At 45.2% G+C, this 26,011-nt stretch overlaps 1 protein-coding gene across 4 annotated transcripts; it reads left to right on the forward strand.

The window, feature by feature from the left end:
• The first annotated feature begins 294 nt into the window (after positions 1-294).
• LOC136106686 (tropomodulin-3-like) lies at positions 295-25,572 on the forward strand. 4 transcript variants are annotated; one of them, XR_011741140.1, is made up of 11 exons: positions 295-381; positions 7,893-8,078; positions 9,488-9,644; positions 16,129-16,251; positions 16,854-16,943; positions 17,449-17,579; positions 18,743-18,850; positions 20,220-20,363; positions 20,680-20,824; positions 21,900-22,039; positions 22,822-25,572. XR_011741140.1 is itself a non-coding variant. In XM_065847189.2 (10 exons), the coding sequence occupies exons 2-10, from the start codon at positions 7,953-7,955 to the stop codon at positions 22,851-22,853; spliced, it is 1,056 nt and encodes a 351-aa protein (XP_065703261.2). In that variant the 5' UTR covers positions 295-381; positions 7,893-7,952; the 3' UTR covers positions 22,854-25,572. The 4 variants fall into 4 exon arrangements, 1 of the variants encoding a protein (XP_065703261.2); XR_011741142.1 differs by having other exon boundaries at positions 335-353; XR_011741141.1 differs by lacking the exon at positions 295-381 and adding an exon at positions 6,797-6,875.
• Positions 25,573-26,011: the final 439 nt, after the last annotated feature.

The raw sequence follows: 26,011 nt of genomic DNA on the forward strand, positions 1-26,011 counted from the left end.
AGCAGGGATCACTTTTCCTGGGTCACAGCAGCACTGCAGAGCCCTCGACACCTGGAAAACCCTTCGAGGTTGCGACTGCCACCACTGTGCTGGCGATTACTGGTTATTATTTTCATGCGGGGATGGCAGCGTCTACCAGGGAGGTTGCTCAGCGGTTCCATCGCTTTGCTGAAATGCGGCCGCTCAGTGCGCGCAGCTCTGCCGGGGTCCGCCCGCCCGGCAGCGCACCCGCCGCGCCCCGCATGCGCGCTCTCGGGCGCCGCGCCCGCACTACAGCTCCCGCCGTGCTCCGGGGCGCGCAGGCGCGGCTCCGTGGCGGTGAGGGAGCTGGAGCTGGAGCTGGAGCTGTGGCGGTGAGGGAGCTGGGGCGCTGCCGCCCGGGTGAGTGCGGAGCGGCCGCGGGCCGGGGCTGTGGCCGGAGCGTGGTCGCGACCGCTGCAGCGGTGCGGGGGTGCCGGGGAGGACATGGCGGGGTGGGCGGCGGCGGGCGCAGCCCTGTGGCCGCTGCCACAGCGCGGTGGGAGGAGGAAGGAGAACGGGCTGGGTCGGCGCCCGCCCGGCCCGGGGCCCAGCGGCTCACCGGGGGGGGCCCGAAACCTCGGCTGGTTTTCCGGGGCGACACGGTCGGAGCTTCCTTAGTGCGCGGCTGAAGGGCGCAGGGCGGGGTTCCGTGTTTGCCCTGGGAAATGGGCTCCCCGGCAGTGGCCCGGGCACCGGGGACTCGGGGGGCTGAGAGGAGCCGGCGGGGCTGCCGGGGCCTCGGGCAGAGGCCATCGGTTACCAGCCCCGGCTTGGCTGGGAAACCCGAAAACTGTGACTTTAAACACTTTGCCTGTGGATCTGGTTAGCATAATTCTTTCAACTTGCTGTGTATGTTTTCTATAACTCATGAAGCGCGCACGTTAATGACACTTAATGAGGGAAGAAGCTTTTCCGGTGCGCCCGCGGCCCGGAGGGTTCGGGCTCCCGCGGGGAGCGGCCGGGGGCCGGGGGCTCCGTGTCCCGGGGAGCGCCGGGGGCCGGGGGTTCTGTGCCCCGGGGGCCGGGGCTCCGTGCGCGTCTGCACACCCGCTCGTCTGTATTTCTGAGAACACTGCACACAAGCTTTCAGCATAAGCCTCTGCAAGCTACCTGCCTGTTTCTTTGTGGGTAGGCGCAAGTTGTGTTGAAGTGCTGTTGTGAAGAGGTTGCTGCATGCTTTAAATTTGCTTTAATATATTGAATGTATCCCCGAGACGAATGTTTTGCTGTGTCAGGTGTACAGAGTTTGAAAGACAGCCAGTGACATAAGGAAGAACCTGAAATTGATTAGGACACAGAAGTCTTCCCTAAGTAACATAATGGAAATCAAGTGAATGTCTTCTACAAGGCTTGTAAGTTTCGTCACTTTTTTTAACAGATACAAATATCTGAATGTCTCTATAAACATTTCTGTAAACATTCAGATATTTGTATCTGTTACTGAAAAAAACAAAAAAGCTACAAAAAGAAACATAAGATGCAAACTGTCCGAACATTTCTATAAACATTTATATAAACGTTCAAATAGTTTGAATCCGGTGTTTCTTTCTGGCTGAAACACCTTCAGGCAGTTCCTCTAGGAGGAGATCCTGTGTATCGATGTCCACCTTCAGCGCAACTCCATTGAGGAAATCCAGGTGTTGTCTAAGAAAAAATGGTGCCAAAACACCCCTCATCCTGGTGGCTCAGTCACCCCCAATGCAGCGATGCTGCCCTGAGTGCTGGGAGACGGAGTGGGCAGCTGGAGTGGCCATCACTGCCAGAGGGACTTCTCAGGGCCTGCAGTAACTGGGATTTTTAGCTTATCTCAGCCTGGTATTTGTTTGGGCTCACAACAGCAGCCCTACAGCCAGTTTGAGCACACCTGGCAGTGTGGTGGAGATGGGTGTGCTGAAATGCCACCTGCTGTGCTGCCCAGGCTGCTGCTTCGTGCCCCATGCAGCCTGTCACCGTGTGTGTCCGGCCTGTCACCGTGTGTGTCCGGCCTGTCACCGTGTGTGTCCGGCCTGTCACCGTGTGTGTCGGGGCTCCTGGGCTCCACGGGTACGTCCGTACAGCCCTGCGGTGTGCATGACTGGTTTTCAAGAGCAGGCACACAGGAGTGGGTTTTAATGGGACAATGCCAGCTTGGCAGCTTAGCCATCAGAGCACGCTGCCCGCGAAATAGCAGTGTCCTGGTTCTGTGCGGCTGTGTACAGGACGTATCAAAGCGTTAAGTGGGGTGCGTGTGGCTCCCGGTGCCCTCTGATACAGAGAAGCTGGCAGGAACTGGAAGTACAGGTGTGTTCCAATTTCCTTCATCACAGGGGAATCCTCATGCTCTGTGTAGTTACTCTGCAGTAGCTTTCTGTCCCCTTCCACTTCCCAGGTCACCGTATGGACCACTGTGACGTTGGGGAAGCTCAGTTTGCCCTGTATAAAAGTTAGTGGATTGTTTCTTTGAACAGAATGAAGCATCGGGCTTGCTTTTGTGGGAAATACGGCCCAGAATAGCTATTCCATACTGGCTGAAAACATAATTTACCCTGACTAAAAACCTTGGGCAAAGATGAGCTGCCACCTGCTGGCACTGCACAGCTTGGGCCGGGGGATGGCTGCTGGTTCCATACTGGTTCCCTGGGCCAGGGGATGGCTGCTGGTTCCATACTGGTTCCCTGGGCTGGGTGATGGCTGCTGGTTCCGTGCTGATTCCCTGGGCTGGGGGATGGCTGCTGGTTCCATACTGGTTCCCTGGGCTGGGTGATGGCTGCTGGTTCCATGCTGGTTCCCTGGGCCGGGGCATGGCTGCTGGTTCCATACTGGTTCCCTGGGCTGGGGGATGGCTGCTGGTTCCATACTGGTTCCCTGGGCCAGGGGATGGCTGCTGGTTCCATACTGGTTCCCTGGGCCAGGGGATGGCTGCTGGTTCCATACTGGTTCCCTGGGCTGGGGGATGGCTGCTGGTTCCATGCTGGTTCCCTGGGCCGGGGCATGGCTGCTGGTTCCATACTGGTTCCCTGGGCTGGGGGATGGCTGCTGGTTCCATACTGGTTCCCTGGGCTGGGGGATGGCTGCTGGTTCCATACTGGTTCCCTGGGCCAGGGGATGGCTGCTGGTTCCATACTGGTTCCCTGGGCTGGGGGATGGCTGCTGGTTCCATGCTGGTTCCCTGGGCCGGGGCATGGCTGCTGGTTCCATACTGGTTCCCTGGGCTGGGGGTGGCTGCTGGTTCCGTGCTGGTTCCTTGGGCTGGGAGATGGCTGCTGGTTCCATGCTGGTTCCCTGGGCTGGGGGATGGCTGCTGGTTCCATGCTGGTTCCCTGGGCTGGGGGATGGCTGCTGGTTCCATACTGGTTCCTTGGGCCGGGGGATGGCTGCTGGTTCCATACTGGTTCCCTGGGCTGGAGGTGGCTGCTGGTTCCGTGCTGGTTCCTTGGGCCGGGAGATGGCTGCTGGTTCCATGCTGGTTCCCTGGGCCGGGGGATGGCTGCTGGTTCCATACTGGTTCCTTGGGCCGGGGGATGGCTGCTGGTTCCATACTGGTTCCCTGGGCTGGGGGTGGCTGCTGGTTCCGTGCTGGTTCCTTGAGCCGGGGGATGGCTGCTGGTTCCATGCTGGTTCCTTGGGCCGGGGGATGGCTGCTGGTTCCATACTGGTTCCCTGGGCCGGGGGATGGCTGCTGGTTCCGTGCTGGTTCCCTGGGCAAGGGGGTGGCTGCTGGTTCCATACTGGTTCCCTGGGCTGGGGGTGGCTGCTGGTTCCGTGCTGGTTCCTTGGGCCGGGAGATGGCTGCTGGGTCTCAGACCAGGGGATGGCTGCTGGTTCCCCGGGCTGGAGAACCTGGTTCCAGTACCCTACCCCAGGCAGGAGATTTGGAAGGTTTAGGTGTGTTTTTGAGAGCTGTCTGCTAAGAAAAGCAGCATTGAGCTGTTCAGAGTTACCGTAAGGCATTACAAAAACATCCTAAGGAACCTGCTGGGCTTGCGATAATATTTATATTTACTCATTTTTCTCCTAGCTTTGGTAAATAAAGATGGCTCTTCCAAGTGCAGCGCGTTCTTCGTAAACAGTTCTGTATGATCTCGGACGCTGGAAAATAAAATTCTTGCCATCGTAGGGGTTCCCTGGGGAAGCGCTGAGCTTTGGCTCCTGCGGGGGCCCTGGCTGGCGCAGGAATGCGGGCGGCCCTGCGGAGCCCCCTGCGCCAGACCCCGCTGCGCCGGGTCGGGTTCACCCAGAGGCTGGGTGGAAGGAGCCTCCGAAGGAACAAATGAGAGTGAAGTGAACTCTGCGAACGTGCTGGCCAAAACCGGCTCGGTTTGTTTTTCATGATGTCACTTCTATTTTAAAATCCCAGTTACGGAAACCATTTACAGTGGACTTTAACAGAACTGTAGTTTCCTGTAGGCAAGATATCTCTCAAGAGTTACTCCTGTTACAGTCCCAAGAAATTGTATTCTGAAGTATCATAGAAATTTCTTTTGGAAAGAGAATTGAAAAATAGCCGTTTTTTGAGTATTTTGGTTTTTAAAAATACACTTTCAGAGAAGAGAAAACTAAAGTATAATAAATTGTAGAGAAGAGGTTTGTGAAAGCTGCTTGACAGTCTTTTAGGGGATGATTCAGGTAAATGCTAAATACCCTGAAGTAAAGTTACTGCTGTCTTCTGCTTTCTTAGTCGTTTGTTCCTTTCTCAGGTAAAGGAGTAATGGCAAGATTTCTGTTTCTGTGATGTCCAGCAGAATATCCTCAGCGCTGATTTCCAACTGCCCTTCTGAGTAACCAACGGAGAACTGGAATTTGATTGATTGAAGTGATGGCTTTGTTTCCACTTCCCTGAATGTTTTTTTAATGAGATTATTAAGTTGCTAGAGTGAAAAACTTACTTTATCTTATAGTTATGTACCTGAGAAAAGAATATTAACCCCTTTGACTTCTAACGTATGTAATGTTTTCATGGTAAAGCTAAGAAGGATACTTAGAAGAAAACGATCTCTGCTCATCAAAGAAGTGAAAAGTATTTGCCAAGCCAAAACGGATGGTTACAGTTTTGCCCATGATTTCGCAGTTAGATGTGCCACAGATATTCAGACTCCAAACAAGTATTCCTAAAAACTTGCCATTTGTTGCACACCTATCGTTGCCTATGCTGCACTGCTCTGGGGAGTGATGGAAAGCAAATAGGGTACCAGGGGTGTTTAATGGGAGCTGAAAGGGCTCGCTTGATTAGATAGGGCTTCAGCTGGCCTTTGTGCCTTTTTTAGGCAATGGCAATTCCTGATACTGTGTTTTAAAACCTGAGTTTTAGTACATTATATACGAGTGTCATGTATGGAATCATATGCTGTGGTTTCTTTAGTAGGGAATGTTTCCGAAAGTCATTACCAAGCAATCTCTGTGTAGCACAGACATGCTAATCAGTGCTACCATCATAATTCTTTAAGGGCGTCTCAAGTTAAATATGCTTTCACATTTTAAAAAATCCTTTTGATCGGTAGGTATTTGGAGTTGTGGACATATTTTCAATTTGCCAGACTGCATGTGATTTTCTGTGTCTTGCTCGAGTGAAGAGTCGGTTACAGGAACAGTGAGGGTTTCTTTCGCTCTGCTGCTCTGTTTTTCACATTTGTGTGTGTGTATGAACACTGTAGCTCGGGATTTGAAGTGGCTACGTTGATCATATTATAGAAACAAGTAAGAATCAAGGGCTATGACCTGAGCATTAATTAATGTGTTATGAAGGATGAGTAGTTTTCCAATGTAAAACACACCAAGGCAGTAAGTAAAAGGTAATTCATTCTGGGTGACAGCGTTTTACAGCGATTCATGGAGAGGAAATAGAGCCTACATGAATGTAATGTATGGTTATGCAGTGCTGCTCTCCTCCAGAGAAAGGGGAGCATTATTCTGCAGTATGCTAACTATTCTACTCCTTGTAATTACCCATTAAAACTACACCTTTAATACTTGAATGCAAATGGACATGCAGAAATGCGGTAAATAGCAGCACGCTGGTGGAGGATTCAGGCTGTGCAGCCTGGTCACAAACAATGCTGTGTAATCAGCTGCAGGAAATGTTTTTCCCTTATGATAGCGTGTAATGGCTTAAGCCATAAGGAAGGGCAGACATTAAGGCTTTAGGAATGAGAGGTTTGCATGCACGAGTGGCATCTGCTGCAGCTCCCTGCTAATTGTCCTTCGGCCTTTGCGCACCTGGAGAAACAAACGTCACGAGACGGTGACAACTGCAGGAGGTGGCTCATCAGGCCATGGAGACGCTCCTTGAGTTACTTCTAGAACACGGCTTTGAGAAGCACAGCTGTGCTGCTCTCTGCATCTTCTGCAGCCATTGAGCTCGGATATTCTCAGCTCTCTGGCCTCTTGCGAAAGGTCCGAGCTGTTCCAACATGTTTGGTTTTGGTTCAGAGGAAGCCACCGTTCTTTTATGTACTTGACCACAAAACTGACATTTCCTCCTGGTTTTTGTTGTGCCCGAACTTGACCTAAGTTGGTAGTTTAGCTTCGTAATTATGTCCTATCGATGTAAACTGTGGTTTAAAAGTAAGGTCTAGTGCTGCTACCAGTAATATTGTTTAAAAGCAGACATGCTGAAAATAGCCGTAAATGTGCTCCTCGTTCAGGTATAGGCATTACTAGGAACTGAAAATTTACCATTCTTGCAGAGGCAATTCTTAAAACCCGATTTACTTTACAGGTAAACCTGACAGAATGACTTGAATGAACCTTTATGTGCTCACATCCATTCGGTGTCTCTGAATTAAAATATCGCCCACCATAGATAACAGTGGCAGCCAGGGAGACCTTTCTGGATGGAAACAACCGAGGTGAAGGAATCCTGAAAGTGGGATTCCATGGTACAGTATCTATATATGGCCCTTCATTTCCTTTTACTTAAAAGATGATAACTTTAAATCGATCTGGTTTTGAAGTACAGGTTTGAAGTTATGCAGCTAATGTATGTGGTGTGAGCATTCGAACTGGAATGTGGGCTGCTGGAGAGCAAAAGGGGTTAGGGAGCCGAATGAGCCTGAAGGCATGGATGCAGCTTTCGCTCCCCAAATACACGGCGACAACTCTTGCTCACTCACAGTGTCGTTCTAGTTCCCTTGTTTTGTGTGTGTGCTTGACTTGAAGCAAGAATAAGTATAATATTAAGTGAGCAGATATGCAGTCTGTTCTGTATTTTTAATATGGGTGTTTTTTTGGTAGCAGGATTGTTGGGAGTGTTGCTACTTGTGAGCCGTATTCCCTAAGCCTTTCATCAAGGTATTATAATTTTGCTCGGACAGAACAGAATGTTACTTCAATGGCAGTTCTATAATTAACTCAGAGGGAAACTTCCTTTGTTCCCTCTGTAGGTAATATACAGGGATATGAGTCAGTAATAACCAATTAGCTTGTTTGTAGGGAAGTTCTCCTTTACCGTCCTTGAACAGCAGCAGCAACAATAAACCAAAAGCATCTTAACTCTTCTTTTGCCTGCACTGTCTGTAGAGAGCGGTGGTGTTAAGCTGGACTCAGAAATAGTGGGCATGTTGGTATCTCCCCCTCCTGGTCCACAGCCGGCCCTGCTCGGTGGGAATTGTGGCCTTGGAGTTCAAGAAAAGTGCGTACTGGCATTTGTCTGAATAATATATACAGCTTAGTTACTGGTGGAAAGGGGCAGGGCGGGATGGGAGCTGTGTCAGTGGAGCAGGAAGGGGCAGGTGGTGTAGAGAGCTTCCAAGCACCCTTTGTTGTAGAGTAACAGATAGGAACGAATACTGGATGAAACAGCTTTCCTCCCGCAGAGGTACTCGGGGGCTGAAGATGCTTTGTAGTTGGGGTGTTTACCTCAGCTATGGTTAATTCTTCTTATTTTTTTTTAATAGATCTGGTTAAGAATAAGAGTTGGTTTTTAAGCGTTTGAGCACCCCGCTGCTGGCCGAGTCATGACGCTCCCGTTTCGAAAGGACTTGGACAAGTACAAAGATCTCGATGAGGATGAAATTCTTGGCAAACTGTCGGAAGAAGAACTGAAACAACTGGAAACCGTGTTGGATGATCTTGACCCTGAGGTAGGTTTTAGCCAGGAGAAGCTTTATTTTCTCATTTGTTCAGAAACCGGTCTGAAATAAATTGACATTATTTTTTTTTTGCCTTGTACAATATACTTTTGGACAGAGTGTTTTCCTAGTCTGCTAATTATCTTATTTATAGATATACATGTGTATATAATGTTCCAACTGTTTATTTCCTGTTTGCAATGTGAGTGCAACCGCAGCAGAGGAAAATGGAAGAAGGGATTGTCAGGAGGAGCCTTCTGGGATTTATTTATAAATAAAAATTGCTCTTAGTCACGTTCTTGAGAAGAAAGTTTCTTTAGAAAGGCCTGTTTGACTTCCCTGTTCCCGGTCCTGCCTGGTAAACAGCCCTTTGGCATCCGCTTGTGTTTTGTTGCCTCTGGAGCTGGGGTTGATGGGCGAGGGAGGGTGCAGAGCTCTTCCGAAGTGTCCTGGTCGTGTACCTGCAGCCCACAGCCATTCCTGTCCTCGTGCCGGCTTTGCAGAGAGGACACAAATAATTACTCGGCTCCTGAATGGTTATGTCAGCATGGAGTATTGAATAAGGAATACTTTAGCTTTCTGTTATGAAGAACTGAGTTATGTCCTCTGCTGATACTGCAACTAATGTCAGAGTCCAAGACCTGTGTTTTCACCTCCTAATTCTCTGTTCTTGCTAACAATACCAGGATTAAGTTTAATCTTGATGTTCAGGGATCACTTATGAATATTATGATCTGCAAGATATTGATATTTTGACTCTGGTTTTATAGGCATTTTGAAGAGAAGTAGCAAAAGTGATTGGTTGGGTTTTGTGACAGTCTGAATTTCTATATGTTCTGTTCTTTCCATACTAATATCCTCCCGTTTTTTCCCTTTACCTGAAATATGTTGACGATAGCAGAAAAAACCCACCCCACCTTGCGTCAGGTCAAAAGTAGAAATACCCTGTGTTAAATGCTGGGCAATTGTATAAATGCCGGACAATAGTATAGGCAGTTGTCCTAGAGACTTAAAAACAGTGGATGTAAGCAATCGAGGAAGCAGTCTGAATGTCTGAACTGTAAATAGCTGAGTTTTATCTACTGCTACTCGTTTAAATGGTGTTCATTCTAGAGATGAAATGTGAGGTAACTAGCAAGTCAAGTGCTGGGAGCTGTTGTACTTAAAGAATTGCTCCAGTCCTATTCAGAGTGCAATGTGCTCTGTTCTTAACCATATTCTTGGTATCTAAAGAATAGACTACCTTGTGTCCTCAACTGCCTCAAGAAAAGGAAGTTGGCAAGAGATCAAAGATTGCCTAAAAAGGATGATGTGTCGACTTTGAACCGTGAGGACAGGGGGAAGAAAGAGGGAAATGAAACTAAGCAGGTGTTTGCTCAGACTTTCTGTGCTGTCCTCATTTGCTCCGCTTTGTTTTGCAGAACGCGCTTCTGCCTGCAGGCTTCCGACAGAAAGACCAGACTGCTAAGAAGGCTTCGGGTCCCTTCGACAGGGAACGACTCCTGGCGTATCTGGAGAAGCAGGCTCTTGAGCACAAGGACAGGGAAGACTATGTGCCTTTTACGAGAGAAAAGAAAGGTAACAGCGCCCTTTCTGATGTAGGGTTATGAGATCTCTGGAGTGGACCAGCCAGAGCTGCTGTGAACCAAAGTTTATTGAAGCACCTGCAGCTGTAAGCGTTTCCACTCGTGGTGTTTCCGAACGAGTGCTCCTGTGCGGAGGCGGGATGCTTCCTGTCCAGCGTTCTGTGGTGCTGAGCTGCTGTGCTGTTGGCCTGGAGCACAGGAAGGAAAGGAGGAATCTTTTATCAAAGATTGCAAAGTTCTGGTGGGGATGGTATCCTCCAAGTGAGAGCTACCCCTGATTTGTGTCAATAACAAACGCTGCTGTTGTGCCTGTGGCTTATGCCCCGTGGTCCTGAGCACAGACAGTAACGTTTGTGATCCTGTGTTGAATGAAAAGAAAAACAGCAGTAGAATGATGTTGTGGTAGTTACTCAATAGTGTGCAAAGACATTGCAGGCTGACAAGGCCAGACAAGTGGGGTACGCAATCAGGTTTTCTTTCTAGTACCCTTACTGAGAGGCTTAATAAAATTGTGTAGTTACTGTTACTAATTACACAGTTGACATCACAAGGAGCTTTGAAGCCTGGCAATGGTTTGGTGGTCTAAAAACCATGGAAACACTGACCCAATACATGGACACGTTATTAAAGCCTGGGATTTCAAACCTCTGTTTTGGATCTAGTCGCGATGTACTGCATGTGGAAGGCAGTCAAAGGCGCCTATAGCAGCGCTGCCCTTATGGGGAGGTGCCTGTTGGTCCCGGGTTTGGCTGTGCCGGGTGCTGCTCTTTCCTCCTGCTCTGCCTCTTGCCCCACGGATCTGCTGGTGGAAGCTGGAGACTGCCCGATGGTTGAATGTGATCGAGCTCGAGTGGATTGGGGCCTCGCAGCTGGTTTGGGGAACCCCTCGCAGCCCAGCCAGCTTGTTCTCCGCTCCTTCAGGGGGCAAGGGGTTGTTCTAGTGAGTACTGCTTGTGCTGCTGAGTACCAGTGCCTCGTTCACATAGGGGGTTATTTAAAGTCAGCCTACGTACACACATACATGGTGAAACTATTTGTTTGGGTAGATAAAATCTGTGAGAATAACGTAGAAAAACAGAAGGGTCCAGCTGTACTGCAGATCTTGGTTAAGAAAGATCAAATGTCATTTCCTTTATGTAAGAAAGCATTACGAACTCATTGTCTGGATGTTGCAATGTCATACCAGTTTAGTTAGTACAATTTCCTGTATCTCGTAAAAAGAAAAGTTGCTATTTAATAACTTTCTCTACCATTTATTTTACTATCATAGAAGAACAGAAAATAATATGAAAATGAAATGTGGCTTCATTAAAACTAAAAATGTGAGGCAAATGTTCAAGATGGAAATGCATGGTGTGTTAGATGGGCAGAAGGAGACAGAAAGGCCAAGCTCGTTGTACAGGGGGCCAGGGGGAACCTTTTCTTCTCCCCCCATGCAGACGTTATGGTTCAGCTTTGACTCGCTGCATGTTCGCAGCCATTCTGCGCAAAAATGGCAAACCCATGTCACTTGATATTGTAATTCAAGAAATGGTGATCTTTATCTAGGTGCGAAACTTGGAAATGGAATGGAGCAGAAGTTAGTATGTTTGTAGGGTGTGTTTTATGTAGAGGTAGCTCTTATCCTAGTGTGCTTTTAATTAATATTAAACCACGCAACTATGGCTTATAGTTCTTCTCTCTGGCTAGATAAATGTACTATGGAGAAACGCTAACAACTTTGGAATGGAACAGGTTAAAATCTTGCTTGAGTATTCTGTTAATTCAGAAGAAAACCTTCAGATCTAGAGGTTTTGGGGGAGAAAGACGGACTGGCATTGCAGCTATTTTTCTGGGTGCCGTTTTTGTGGGGCAGGTTTTGCTAAAACACCTCTGTGTGCTTAGCTGGTCTCGTTGCTCTTTGTCTAATTATTCATTTAATTGAGTAAGAAGGGGAAAAAAATCTATCGTCCTTTCTCTTTCCTATTTCAGTAGAACGGGCGTCCTGTGGGGCGGTTTAGCGCGCTGGTTTATCCAAGCAGCTTACCCTGGGTTAATTTTAAACACCCTGCCATGCTACTGATTCTAGTAATCTTATTTCCCTCCTGCAGTGGAAAGGCGCATCTTTCCTTCCAGTTGTCCAAAGTACCACATTTTGGGGTGACGTGTTATTAGAACAGTGTTGCGTCTCTTTCACTGACAGATGATGTGATTTCTCCCAACCTTTGGAACTTTTGGGGTTTTTTTTTTGCTGTGTGCTATGAAATATGGAAGATCTGAAATAATGGAAAGTATCGTGATGTAGAGAGAGGAACAGCGCTAAAGAAAAGTGCCCTTCAACAATCCCTAAATTATATTCTATCGCATTTTTCCAGTGCCTGATTTTGTTTCGAAAAGTACCCTTAAAGAGATACTTTGTTTTTAAACATGATTTAATGACTTAAGTCACATTCTGTTCCAATTAAGCGTTGGACCATACAGTAAGCCATTGTTCAGGAGATCCATCAGGGCAATGTGGTAATAATTCCAACAAAACCAGCTTTGTCTCAACCTGTGTATGTCAGCGTGTCGTGGAGGTTTCACAGGGCGCGCTGCAAGGGGAAGGATCCCGCAGCTGAAGCGTGAAGAGAGGCTTCAGCGTGGGAATCCGTCACCCTCGAGCGTGTTCCACACATCTGACCAGTTCTCTTGGTACAGCAAAAGATGAGAATTATTACACCTGACATAAAACATATATCAGTAACGCACTTTGTGCTGTATAGTGCAAGGCAAATCTTATGTAAACCAAGCTCTGCAGCTCCAGCCTTTGCGCTCTCCTGGTCGTGGCTTTCTCTTCCAACCCTCCCTCTGCGCTGTGTTCCTGTGGAGCGTGTGTGTTCTGTGTAGATTTGCATTTAAACGTCTGTGGTCTGTTTTGTTTTCTGCCTTCCCCTCTGCTGTGTCACCCATAAAACAGAGTCAGGCGGAGCTGCAGTCGCCTGGCCGGGGCTCTGTGGGTGCCCTGCTCGGCTGTTGCTGTAGGTCACCTCTTGCTCCCGGCCCAGCGGATTTGGGGCGCTGTGTTCTCTGTTTGCCCTTCGCTCACTGCTCTTTAAAGGAAGTGTGCTGCATGTTGTAGAATGGCGCTGATATCCTGCAGGAGCTTTGGAGAAACAACTTGTCCAATTGACGTTCTCCATACAACACCACTGAACAAAATAACGTGGTGCTCCGGCCTTAATGTAAAACAGTTTTCTAACTCACTCCTGTGTGCTCTGTTATCAGATAACAAATAACAGTGCTGTTCCTACAGTAAGACACTGAGGAAGTTGCTTGTAAGATGAATTAAAAAAATTAGAATTAACTTGTGCTTACAAGTGAATTGATGAAGCCAAGTCTGTCACAGGGTAAGAATTGGCGGCTGATGAATTGTGGATTATATCAATTTCTGGACTGATGAATGTATCAGGTGTCGCTTGCTGTTCTTCATAAAGTCCCTAATGAGATGAGCTTGTGTGCAATTGTCCTCAGTGACACTGGATTCCTTCTCTGCAAAGAGACTACTGCCACGGAGATTGTAGGCGTTCTGATCTACATGTCAGGGTCACTTGCTGCCTCCTGGCATGGGGCAGGGCTGTGTGAGAACGGTGCTGTGCACGGCCAGGCTGAACAGAGCTGGCTGCTGCAAGGCTTCGGTCCCCCTGGCTGCTCTGGTTCCGTATGAAGCGTCTGGGGCGCCTCAACAGGCAGCGCCAGCCTTTCTGCCTTCTGAGCAACCCGACCGCCTGCGGCTTGGGGCTGGGAGTTCATTCTGTTGCGAACAAAACCCGTGAACTAATCCTGGGGTTTACCCCATTTAACACGTTAGCTAAAGGCACCGGCAGCCTGAAGATATCGTTATTACAGAAATGATGTGACCTCCTCCGAAATTTGCCTTTTCATGTTGTATTGCTTGATCTTTGCGGTGTTCTTGTTGGCTGAGAAGGACGATGTCGTGTTCCTTCGTGGGATTAAATCCCTGCTATTTGGAAACGTTCCACTTGAGGGCCAGGAAAGCTTCTCATTTCATGGGCTGCACACATGTGGAGGCCTTTTTTTTTTTGTTTCTTTGTTTGAAAGCTTACATGAGGAAAGGAGGGAGAGAATTGCCAAACTGCCTTGGCAGCGGCCCTCGAGTTAAATCATTGTCCTCAGAGACACAGGGGTCTTACCCTGCTTGAAGTGACTTCAATACTAGAAACAGGGAAATTGTAAACCTCTGAACTCTGGGCTAGGATGAGGTGAAGCCAGTGAATCAGCCATTATATACACAAGGGTGTGACCTGTTTTATAACAAAAACTGCTCCGGACCCAGTTCATGTGACTAGAGCTGGAGTCAGGCATGTACGGATCAGTTTAGTCTCACTTTGAGGAAGCAAATGTTTAGAACCAGAAGTTCCCAACCTACGAATTTAAGAATTACTTAAAACAACATCAGGAAAAGTAGAGTTTTTTTGTGGGTTCTGCGTGATGAACCAGACAGGAGGCTGATCTAAATTAAAATGCTTTTTTATGAAATTGCTTTTGCTTGAGATCAGTTGCCTTCTCCTGCTCACTCCCTGCTGCTGGTGCAGATGGGATGATGTGAACGAAGGCTCCATCACACCTTCCCTCTCCTTCCGCCTGCTCTGACACCCTCACTTTTTCCCCGGTCTGTATCACTGAGGGGCAAACAGCGCAAACATCAAGCGGCTTTACATCACATGTATGCTGTTCAGAGTAGTTCATGGGTCAATGGAAACCCCGCCAAACATTCTCTTCTGAAAACTACAGTTGAAGTTGAAAGTTATTCTCTCCCCAATAAGTGATGTTTGTAAAATAAAATGGGGGTAGAAATGTACTGTATCAATTGTATCAAAATAATCTTAAACATTTACTACCTAAGCCTTCCATTTATGAAGTTTTTATTTGCATCACAAACGTAGTTTGTTTTGTACCGTCCATCAAACCCGAGGTATGGGTGGTAATGCCTGTCAGCTGCTTCCAGCCACTGTTTGCAGCCAGTACTGTTACGTAAGGAGATTTATTTTCTGCTTCTAAATATGGATAATGACCATTTATACAACTTTCCAAAGAGACAGCAACCCAGGAACAAAAATACTGCGTTGCTATCAACAGATCTTGGTCATCAGACTGTGCTGTTACAGAAAAACCTGATCACTTCTTTGAAGTCTGTGCTAGTGGTAACGCATTAACTTCCTTTACAACAGTTTGTAGTTCATTTTCTTTTTAATTTGGGGTGGGGATTTGGAGAGAGAGAAAAGGTGGCTGGGATCCCTTGTACCCGTGTCCGCTGTGGGGCAGAGCAGCCGACTTCAGGCATCGCCTCCCACAAGTGGGGAAACCAAAGCCAATTTGTCAGAATTTCCCAGAAATTAAACTGAAACATCCCCGTAAAGCTTCTTGTCGTTGGAAGGTATTTAAAAATGCTAGACTTAGTCCAAACATATAACAAGATACACTTGTATGCAGCACGAGGTACAAAAAGATCTTGGGCTTCTGGGTTCTGCCCAGCTGTTGTGATTCTGGTGCACGGTGGTTGTCATCGCGTAACCGGGATGAGCTGGGATGGTTTGTGTGTGGAAATGCGTTTAGCTGTGAATATGGAAGAGAGCAGGTTCCTGAATTAGCGCCGAGGCATCACAGGAAGATGATTAACCCGGGGAATTAACTAAAGGAAGGTGGAACCCAGCCCCTTCCCACAGCTCTGTCTGCTGGGGACTCAGGCAACTTGGAAAGTCTGAAAAGTTTGAGTGACTCCTAAGATTAGATTTGCCATTTTCTACGTGTTAGTTACTTCTTTCAAATGCATCGGGTTTGTTCTCTCAGGCACTACTGGAACTTTTCTTTGTCCCATGAATTTGTCCCGAACCCAAGCAGCGCTTTCCTCCCACGTTCTGAATCGTCCAACTCTGAATCAGCCAAATCCACACTGCTTTCAGAATAACTGTTACAATACCTTTCTCATATTCCGATTTCTTACCCTAACTTTTTAGCTGAAGATCTATGCAGGAATTATGCTGATCACACAGACCTCTATTTATAATGCGTTTCTCCTAAAGTAACTTTTCCCGTTACCTATCTGTAATAACTAAACTGTTGGTGCAGAATGTGATATTACTTCTGCTCCTTTTCCCATTGAAACTTCCATGACCTTTCTAAGTATCATTTTAGAAAATAGTGTCGTTGGCAGAGAAATCTGTTACCTTGGCTTGTGACTGACATTATATTTTACTTTCTAAACCTTACAAGGAACAAATAAGATTGGAATCATGACACGGACTCCTGAAAATTTGGAATAAGTAGTGTTATGTTCCTGCTTACAGTCTGTCTTCATCTCTGGCTTCCAAGAACAACCAGAAGAAACCTCTTTCCTTGGTGCTTTTCTCTAATATGCATTCCTTAAGTACAGAAATGTTTCAAGATAAGTAGCTATGTAATATAAAGTAATATCAGACTTCTCACTCTCTTCTCTCCAGGGAAAATCTTTATCCCCAAGCAGAAGCCTGTGCAGTCGTACACAGAGGAAAAGTTCTCTCTGGATCCAGAGCTGGAGGAAGCCTTGACCAGCGCCACAGACACAGAATTAGGTGACCTTGCAGGTTAGTGTGTTCGAAGTGTGAATGGGCTGGTGCATATTTAGACAAGAGAGATCTATAATTAATGTGGTAGTGTATTTGTTATCTGAAACGTGACTATAGGAAGTTGTAGTTGTGATAGAAACGAGAACATGTTGTATACCAATTTGGTTATAATGTATCACCTTTGTTGATTTGTGGCAATTTATAGGAAGGTAGATTAGTTTGGCTTGCATAATATATTTGATTTTCAAACTCAAAAGCTTTAAGTGAATTCCTCAGAGGGGCTGGTTTTGCTGTGTACATTGCCGCTTTTTCTGGAGTACAGGAACGTGTTGCCATGTGCCTGTGTTCCTAAAGCTTCGGTCAAGGATTTTGTGACTGAACTGCACTTTCAGCTTGGCGTGAACCTGGTGAGCTCAACTCTTTCTAAGATGTGAAAACCAACTGAAAGTCTATCATGAATTTATTTTTTCCACTTTTCTTTAAATTATTAAGAGATAGAATGGCTTATTGGTTTGATAACCGGGTCTGCTACAAACATCAGTAATTATTTAAAGGAACCCTGCTTCTGAGCTGAGTTATGCAGGAACAGTAACGTTTCTTTTCTTGTTTTCCTTGTACAGCCATACTGGGAATGTCCAACTTGATAACAAACAATCAGTTCTGTGATGTGGTGGGAAGCAGTAACGGGATCGACAGAGACAGCTTCTCGAGTAAGTGTGTACGCCAGGGCTGGGCGAATGAGATCTTTGTGCTGCACACTTACGACAGCATTTACTATTTTCTGTTGCACTGGCATTCTTTATAGGCTATTCGGTCTTCAATTCGAAATGTGCATGTCGATAGCATTGCCAATTGAGTTTTGGCAAGAGTGCAATTAAAATATCTGTGCACGCTGAAATCTATTCTGCGATTAATTCACTTTTTGAGGGATAAATCAGTGTTGGTTTTTAGGTGTCGAGTTTGTGTTTGTAATTCGACTTCCAAGTGCCTTCTGAAGGAAGCTGGTGTGCCAGGGAGGTAGAAAGGCTGCGAGGACCTTTGGAAAATAATCGACTTTTATTAAAATACGGTCAGGAAAGGATGGTGTGCGTTTTGGGTGGGAGAGAGATGTAAAGACTGAAATGATCTTTAAATAAAGTAAATACTTGGTATGTGTATCACTTATTCACACTGAATGTATGTGACCTGTTTGATTACAATTTAATGCGTTTTCAGATATAGTAAAAGGTGAGAAAATGTTGCCTGTTTTTGACGAACCACCGAATCCCACCAATGTGGAAGAGACACTGCAAAGGATTAAAGATAACGATTCCTGCCTTGTTGAAGTTAATCTAAATAACATTAAGGTAATTAGCTGAAGTCTGCGGTAAATATGCTGCTTTTTCTTAGTAGGCGGCACTTTAAGCTGTGAAACTGTGTAAGAGAGCACAATAGGCTTATTTAAGTACAGCAGCCTTTCTGCGAAATGTTGCAGTGTGTGTAATCTCAGAAACCTGGAGCTAAACCAATAAGCCATCTTGGCTTCTTTTGCCAAATGTGCATTTAAAAAGCCTTAGATTTTTCTTACTGCCAGCCCACATTTCTGTGGCTGCCAAGTTGAATCAGCTCCAGCAGCTCACCCTCGGGAGCTGACTTCTCCTTTGAATCCCTTGTCCCTGGGGAAGCAACGCGCTCTCGCTTACGGCTGCTGCAAACGCAGCACTGTTTGTACCTGACGTCCTCCTGATGCTTGTACGAAAGAGCTGTTGGCAATTGGAGCAGCTTCTGCTCGGAAGTGTAACCATGGTGTTTTTAAACCTGACCAATGCTTGTGCGTGTTGGAGTGAGAGGGAACAGAGCTGCAGCCGCCCTGACGCACGGGGACGGGCCGCGGGCTCCCCGCCTGCCTGCGCTGTTCCTTACCCTTGCCAAGGGAAGGAAATACAACATGGTTAGGAATATTGGACAATAGAAGAAAAATAAATGCCTAAAAAGGCAACAGAACAACATTGCTGATATAACAAACGAAGAAATTTGCTACTTTAATTATGTAAAATTAATTCTTTTACACTACACTGTAGAAATTATCAAACTATAAACTGGCAAATTCTGGAATTACTCTTAACAGAACACAGACGATGAAATGCTAATGGTTTCACCAGTTTAAAACTCTAAATCGTATCTTTGTGAAAGGTGAATTTGATGCTGTTAGCAGAAGGTTTGATTCATGTAAATTTTGCTCGATAGCAGTTCCAAGTCGGCTAAGTACTTTATAACACTTCTACGGTGACAATGGCATCAGTGTGGTAAAGATGACTTTGCTTTATAGAATTGCTGTCTCCAATAGCCATTGCATCTCACGTATAGCTTTGCTACACATATAGGCCTTTACTGAGAGCCTGCGGGAGACCAGCGATAGTTACTATTATAGTAGGCTTTGCTGTAATGATAAGAAGGTGATGGAAGAAGCTGGGAGAGGGGGGATAAACCTGTCTATCTTAAGAGAGTGAAACGCTGTTTTTAATTCAAGTACATCCCGATTCCAACGCTGAAAGAATTTGCAAAAGCCTTAGAAACCAACACGCAGGTGAAGAGCTTCAGCCTGGCCGCCACCCGCAGCAACGACCCCGTGGCCGTGGTGAGTACGGCGGTGATGGGAACACGGGCTCAGCTGAATCCCAGCTAAGTATCTGGGGACGAAAATGACTAAATTCCACCACACTGTGAAGTGTTTTGTTTAACAAGATGTGTTGTGTCCGAGTTAGTAAATGACAACTAGTTGTGTAATACACAGCAGTGTGTCAGATGGATGAGGTGAGTGAGAATTCTTTTTTCCAGTCCCTTCGCCCCGATTTTTCATTTTGATAACCTCCTTCCGGTTTTCCTTCTTCCCTGATTGTTTAGTTCTTGATGTTCATTCCATGAGCCAATAGCATCGTCAAAATTATTAAAAAAAGGCACATTTGAAGACTGAAAAAGCACGTAATATTTGTCAACTAAGCAGAGTTTTAGTTGAACAGTTGTAAAATACCTGTTTCTTGGGACTCTCTGCTGCCAAAGATTGGTTTACAGCAATGGCATTGAAGCATAATATTAGTCAAGGTGTCTAGTTTGATACAATTCAAACCTAAGTGTTTATCATCTGGTCTTGTTTTTTCCTATGTTGAATCAAAAGTAGTAACTTAATTACGTGCAAAAATAGAGGTAAGGAAACAGCATGAACTGTTGTGCCAGGACGATCCTTTGCATTTGTTTTTATTTCCAATTAGAAAGAAAAGTAGTTTTAAACACTCCATTAAATGAACAAATGAATCTTTCAAAGCTTTGTTTGGAGTCAATTAAAAAGTTCCTTTTCAGCAGAACCAAAGCATAATAATAATCCCTAAATGTTCATTATCTCAGGTGTGGTTTTGTTGTGTGGTTTTTTTTTTTCCATTGTGACTTGATACAAAAAATATTAAAGGCTGTGGATTTTATGGTAGTGAATCTCAGCAGTTCCCAGTTGTTTTCTTATTGTCTCAGAAGTAAGATCAGGTGTATGCCTTTCCTATAGGAGCTTTGAATTGTACGGCTTCCTACCAAAGCGGGTTGAGAGTCAGATCTCCTGCTTACAAATTGACCACGTCTAATTCTCCTTTCAGTTGACTGATGCCCTTTCTCTGGCCGTCACTTAGCAGCTTGCGTTACTCACTGCATGCTGAGGAGGCTCACAAAATGGAATTGGTCCAATATGCTAATTTCACACTGTTTGTATTCTGTGTGGCTGTTTAGTTTGTAATGAGACATTTTCTTGATTAGATACTAGAAAAGAAAAAGGGAATGTAATTAATGCTTGGTTGAAGACTCACTTTAGTCTCAAATAATAACTGAAAACTTGCAAATTTACAGTATGCATCTGTGAACTTGTTTCCTCCTATTGAACTACCTAGTGGAAATGGTTATCGCTGTGTCCGATGATGAACTGTAGCAAAATTCCGAAGTGTACTGATGCTTTCTTGCATTCAAAGGCTCTTGCAGATATGCTGAGAGTAAACACATCGTTAAAAAGTTTAAACATCGAGTCAAACTTCATCACTGGAGTTGGAATTTTGGCACTGGTCGACGCACTGAAAGACAATGAAACACTGACAGAGATCAAGATTGATAATCAGGTGAGTGAGGTGGTGGTGGTGATGTTGTCATTCAAACTGGTCTAGTTGACTGAGTATTTTCAGAAGGCACGTGATAAACTTTCAAAACTATTTTACTTTTAAATACCTTAACCCCATGAATGGTTTTCTCAGAAGCATCCAGTTGAAGGTGATTCCTGGTCACTTCTGTGCTTGCTCGTGCTTTAAAGCGCGCTAACGTATTTTACGACCTTCTGCCTTCTAGATTAATCAAAATGAAGCTAAATGTTTATTGAGCGATATGACGGGAGTGTTGTGCTCTCCGCAAGCTCTGTTGTGTTTGTGTACCTGTTAACAGAGGCACCAGCTGGGCACACTTGCAGAAGTAGAAATTGCCAAGATGCTTGAAGAAAACACCAACATCCTCAAGTTTGGGTACCATTTCACACAACAGGGACCTCGAGCCAGGGCAGCTGCAGCTATCACAAAAAACAATGATTTGGGTAAGATCTGTCACCGGAGAGTGACTATAAATGAATGTGTGGCACAGGTTTTAAAGGTGTCTGGTTTTTCTGCTTCTCTGTTGGTATAACCAGGAGAGTAAAATATGAGTTTCAGGTTTCTTCTGTGCTTTACTCCTATCCTGCTGCTGCTTGTACTTTGTTGCAGGGTGTCCAGGTGTATGAGTTGAGGATTTTTAGCGCAGTCTAGAACATCCAAACTCCATGTGAGCTACGGCAAAGAGAGGGAAAATAGTAGCTTTGACCATTCAGTTTTATTCAGATAAGACTCATTTTTCCTTTAAAAGCGGAACTTGAAATGAGCGGTGCAGGATGCCCTCTTCAGTGCAGCACGCCCAGCCGCACTTGGATTGCTCGAGCAAGGGGACCGAACGTACTGTCCTGTGCAGGCGCTGGGACGGGGCCGTTTCTCCCTTATGGTTCTGTTCACGCACAGGTCCCTTCCCTGCCCCTCTGAAAGGCAGCGGGGAGCAGCAGCAGCACCGTATTTGCTGCAGTGGGTTTTGTCGGAGCTCACCTGTTAGAATTCTGACTGAAGGGACCAGCAGAAAATCGGTTAATAATAAAGCACTTGAATGGGAATTACATAATGATGTCAAATGTCAACTACAACAAAAGGGTCCATCTATTTAAATAGAGTTACATTTTAAAACTCCATTTAATTGAACTTTTTGGCTCTAGATGCCATGTGATAAGGATTACACGCCTCACCAGTGTGAAAATGGGCCAAGCGGTTTAGTAGTAGCAGGTCAGGAGTACGTTAGAAGGAATGACACAGGAAATTGGCATTTGGTTTCAAGGTCTGCTTCCTCCCTGGGTCGAGTCTAAAGTGGTGGAGAACAGCTCTGCAAAACATGGAGGGGGAGCGACAGAGTAGAGCGCTCGGGCACTGCAGAACTGTGTCTCAAAACAGGCTGGAAATCAGTTATCTTTCCATCATAACGCTTCAGGTGTCTCTCTGCTTTCCCTTAAGGTTTCTCTTTTCACTAGTTCTCATTTTAGTGTTTGACCGTTGGAACTCTGTGTTGATATCTTGCCTTTTTCTTTGCTTTCTTAGTCTGGAGTATGCGAGTAAAAGTCTCTGCAAATACCTTTTCACCTCTCCAGCCCTGATGCTACAGAGACAGGTTACTCTGAATACCCCCTTGGGTATTGAGCACGGAAAACAGATATTCAAAGTCTCTCATTGCTGTCTTTGTACGTTTCTTTTAAAAAAACCCAGTCTACATCTTCTTTGTCCCCTGTTGATACTGTGCTGTACTGCTTCCCTGTGGCTGAAACCGCACCGTTCCTTTTCACTGCATGGCTGGAGAAGCCTAGGGGTGGAAATTCTCCCACCTGCTTGGGATCTTGGGATCTGATGGGAGCAGGTACGCGTGACTTGGCTCACTGCTCTGGATTCCAGTGGGGAGGAGTCTGTGTGCTGCTCCCAAAGTACTGGAAATACCCAGCAAAACTCCAGTCATTCAGGCCATCTTGCGTATTCTTGAGTCTAAACAGCATGGGAGCTTTAGTGATTTAATTAACAAATTTTTGTTGCTTTTGCATTTTCTGACCGATTAATGTGTTTTGATTGATGGATGTAACATTTTAGGCTATTGAACGTAACATGATTTTTGGCCAAGTGTATAAATAGTATTAGATATACTATGAAACTCTTGTGCTGTTTCTTTTGAAGCATGTAAACTTAATTCTCCACCACGAGAAACCAGCAACGTAAAAACCGAGTACTGGCTAAATCTGCTAATCAAACAGCAAATGATTAATGTTTCCCGCGAGTATCTCTTCACAAACCTTTGAAGCTGTTCATGAATAATACAATAAGCACTACTAAAGCATAACCTTAAACTGATGGATAATATTAAGTGTCGATTACCTTAAGTTGTAGTTGTGAAACTTTGTGGTGATGTTGTGGAAATATAAAAAGTAGTTACAATGCTAAAATAGTAAAACTTGTTCTTTCCTCTCCCTTGTCCCAGTTCGCAAGAGAAGGGTGGAAGGAGACAATTAGTGCATCTTGTCAGACGTGCGGAGGTTCCAAGGGTCGCCAAGGCGCGCCGGTCACCGCGGGCTTCGGCAACCTCGGAGCGTTTGCCTGGGTTAGAAGGGAAAAGACTGGAAACCCCGTTCCTTTTAAAGCAAAGCTAAATGAATAATCTGCTGGTATGCATCGCATTTTTCAGATTGAGACCCAGTAACTGCACCAGTCTCTGTACCATAGTTTTTGATCGGGTTTTTTTATGAACTTTTTTGTATTTCAAGACTCCAGCTGTGCTTGCTACTAAAATTGTAATTCCAAATCAATGGTTTAATTGTCTGTAGTCAAAGAATGGAACATTGAAGATCATTGGGCAGATAATGACCCAATTGAAATGTTTGTTAGAAAATCTGGGGGTGCTTATTTGTGTTGAGGGGTGTGTATATTCTTGAAAACAATGTGTTAGTGATAAGGGATTCTTCACACAACAGTCGGAGAGTAGAGCTGTTCAGCCTTGTTCACATGCACTGAAGAGAACTCTTTAACAGCTTTATCTGTGGGTTTACTTTCTCATTTTACATTAGTTCTTGAGACTGTGATTAAGTTTAACAACATCCCTTTTAACCAGATGAAAATAAATTGGCTAAGGGCTTCTCCCAAGAGATCTGAAGCACCAACAAAAAAGGGGAAGCCTTGCAAAAAGGAAAACAAAGCAGGAACTTCAAAAATGACACCTTTTCTATTACGCCTAAATCCTTAGAGTCTTTTTCCAAACGTCCCATAACCTTGTCTTGCCGCCCTGTATCTAAACTGGATGTGTTTTCAGGACTGATTCGACCAGCATTGTTTAGTTGGTATTCTTTGCTTAAAAATCCTTATCTACATTCATAAATATGAATTTCTCTAGAAGTAGTGGACATTTGTTAAAATCTGCATGGTTCTGTACAGGAGAAACCAGTAAAACCAGTGTCTTAAGTTGCTGGCAAATGGAAAAAATCCTTTTTTTTAAGCTGTTGCATTAAGCTATTAGTACGTCATATAAATCTATCATTTTTTAATAAAGCAATGAGGTAACACTTTTAAGAAAGGATTTTCCTGTTCTGCTTACGTCTTGATGCTCCAGCACTACAGGGCGTGCAGAAATTAACCAACAGGCAGTGTCAATCTGTGTGGCGTAGCCATTATTAAAGTACGTAAAGTTCTATATCTCAGCAAACTAATAAGGCAACAAGAATCACTTCAACTTCTGTACGTAATCACAGTAGACTTCCCTGAGATAATACCTAGAGGCTTTTTGGTGTAGGTCTGTTCGGACTGTCCTGTCCTCACTTGGTCAATGTCGCCATGAGATCATAAGCTCACAAAAACGTTCTAAGGGACTGCTTGGCTATACTTAGAGTGACACAGAACACAACTGACAACTGTTTTTATCAAAGGATCGTCATATGGTCAGCATTTTATGTATACAAAACATATGGGACTGAGATTTTTGCATCAGGTTGTATATCCCATGAAGTTAACAGAGCAGCTCTCTGACATTGTGTCCGTGTTGTAATTTGCTGCAAATCTTGGTTTGGGTCTTTAAAGACAGACTTTGTTCTGCAGCTGACTTGGAATTTTACTGCAACTGTACAGAGAATTTTCAACGACAGTGCCTTCAATGAGGATGCACATAGCTGCTTTATACCTGTGGAAAAGCATTTTTTCCTATTTCAAAACTGGCCTTTTGTTATAATTACAAATAAATGTGTGCTCTGAAAAGTATAGTCAGGATCAATTCTGTTAAAACCAAAGGCTATGCACCCTGTAACTTCAGAACAACTAGAAGTGATCTGACTAATAATAAAAAGGGCTTATTTTGGCTTTGGCTTTTGTAAATTTTCAAGAACTTTTTAGTTTTTGGAGTTCTTATTTAGTATGCATTAAGTCACAACTGAATATGTTTTTATAGGCATGATGTATAGAAGTGGCCAAAACATGTCATGTGCTGAGTTGCCTAAAGCTGTACTTGACTTTTTTATTTGCTGAGGACCATAATCATTTTGTGTCAAAAACCAGGCTGTCACATCTTCCTTCATTTGTTGAAGGGCTGCATGTCCATGGAAATCTGTTCACGTATTGTGACTCTGTGACGATATATTTTATCATTATCTAACAAGATTAGGCAGTCATCTCCTCCTCAAGGATGGAGAACTGCATGGAGCGGTTACAACAATCACTTTTGTGCCTACAGTTCTTTCTTGGGATAAATGAAGGGATTCAGTCTGTAGCCAGGAATCACAAACAGTCTCAACAAGCAAAGACCCTGATGAAATGCTAGCAAGGGGAGTGAGATCTTGTGTCTGACTCTTAGTTTTGAGTGTGGAAGTGGTATTACTTTGATAACCAGCTACCAAAAGCACAAGGTCTTTTTTCCAAAAGAAGTGATACCTTTTTCTTCTTGATTATTTTGCAGGCTTAATGCAGAACTCAAATTGACTACAAATGTTGATTCTGTTGGTTCCAAGCTAAGCATGGAAATTTAACCTATATTCCAAAGCAAATATCTGTTTACCGGTATATTTTAAAGGAATAGCCTACTTCTCTCTGCAGCTTGAGTAACACTGTTTGTAAGCTACAAACGAGCAAGTATTCAGTTTAAATTTCCATTGAGGAAACGTGAATGGAGTGTTTTAGCCTATCAGCACTATATGCTGTCAGATTGTAACCCCGTACAAGTTTTGGATGATTAAAGTACTGTATTCTTGTTGTGGTTTGGGGTTTGCATGTTTGTTTTTTAATAGCGTACCGACTTGCTTCAAGTTGACCACTGTGTTTATTGTCAAGCTATTACTTTTTCTTCTTCAGTAGGAAAGGGAGTGACTGAAGGCTGCTGGCTCTGTGGAGCTCGTTTTTCGCGGAGCAGGCAGCAGCAGGATGTGCACCAGCTGTGAGAAGGGTGACATTGTATGGGTCACACCTGTCCCAGCGTATGGTCACACCTGCCCCATCCATACAGACCCGCAGAGGAGCAATGCTGGCCGCACGGATGCTCCTGCAGCATCGCTTTGGTCACGTTTGGCGAGGGAAGGTGCAGAGATAAAGACAAACGTGTTGTGATCCCCTCCTGGCCGCGGTGTCCGTGTGTGCCCTGCGGAACCAGGGCGGACCAGCCCCGCTCCGCTCCGCTCCGCGCCGCTACCGCCGCGGCG

This window comes from Patagioenas fasciata, chromosome 12 (assembly GCF_037038585.1).
Source record: "Patagioenas fasciata isolate bPatFas1 chromosome 12, bPatFas1.hap1, whole genome shotgun sequence".
NCBI classification, from domain to species: Eukaryota; Metazoa; Chordata; class Aves; order Columbiformes; family Columbidae; genus Patagioenas; species Patagioenas fasciata.

Bases quoted from the DNA above. Each gene is read 5' to 3' on its own strand.
- LOC136106686 (XM_065847189.2), top strand. From the start codon at position 7,953: ATGACGCTCCCGTTTCGAAAGGACTTGGACAAGTACAAAGATCTCGAT. The intron at 17,580-18,742 runs GTAATTAGCTGA...TTTTAATTCAAG, and splicing joins TTAATCTAAATAACATTAAG to TACATCCCGATTCCAACGCT. The intron at 18,851-20,219 runs GTGAGTACGGCG...TTGCATTCAAAG, and splicing joins GCAACGACCCCGTGGCCGTG to GCTCTTGCAGATATGCTGAG.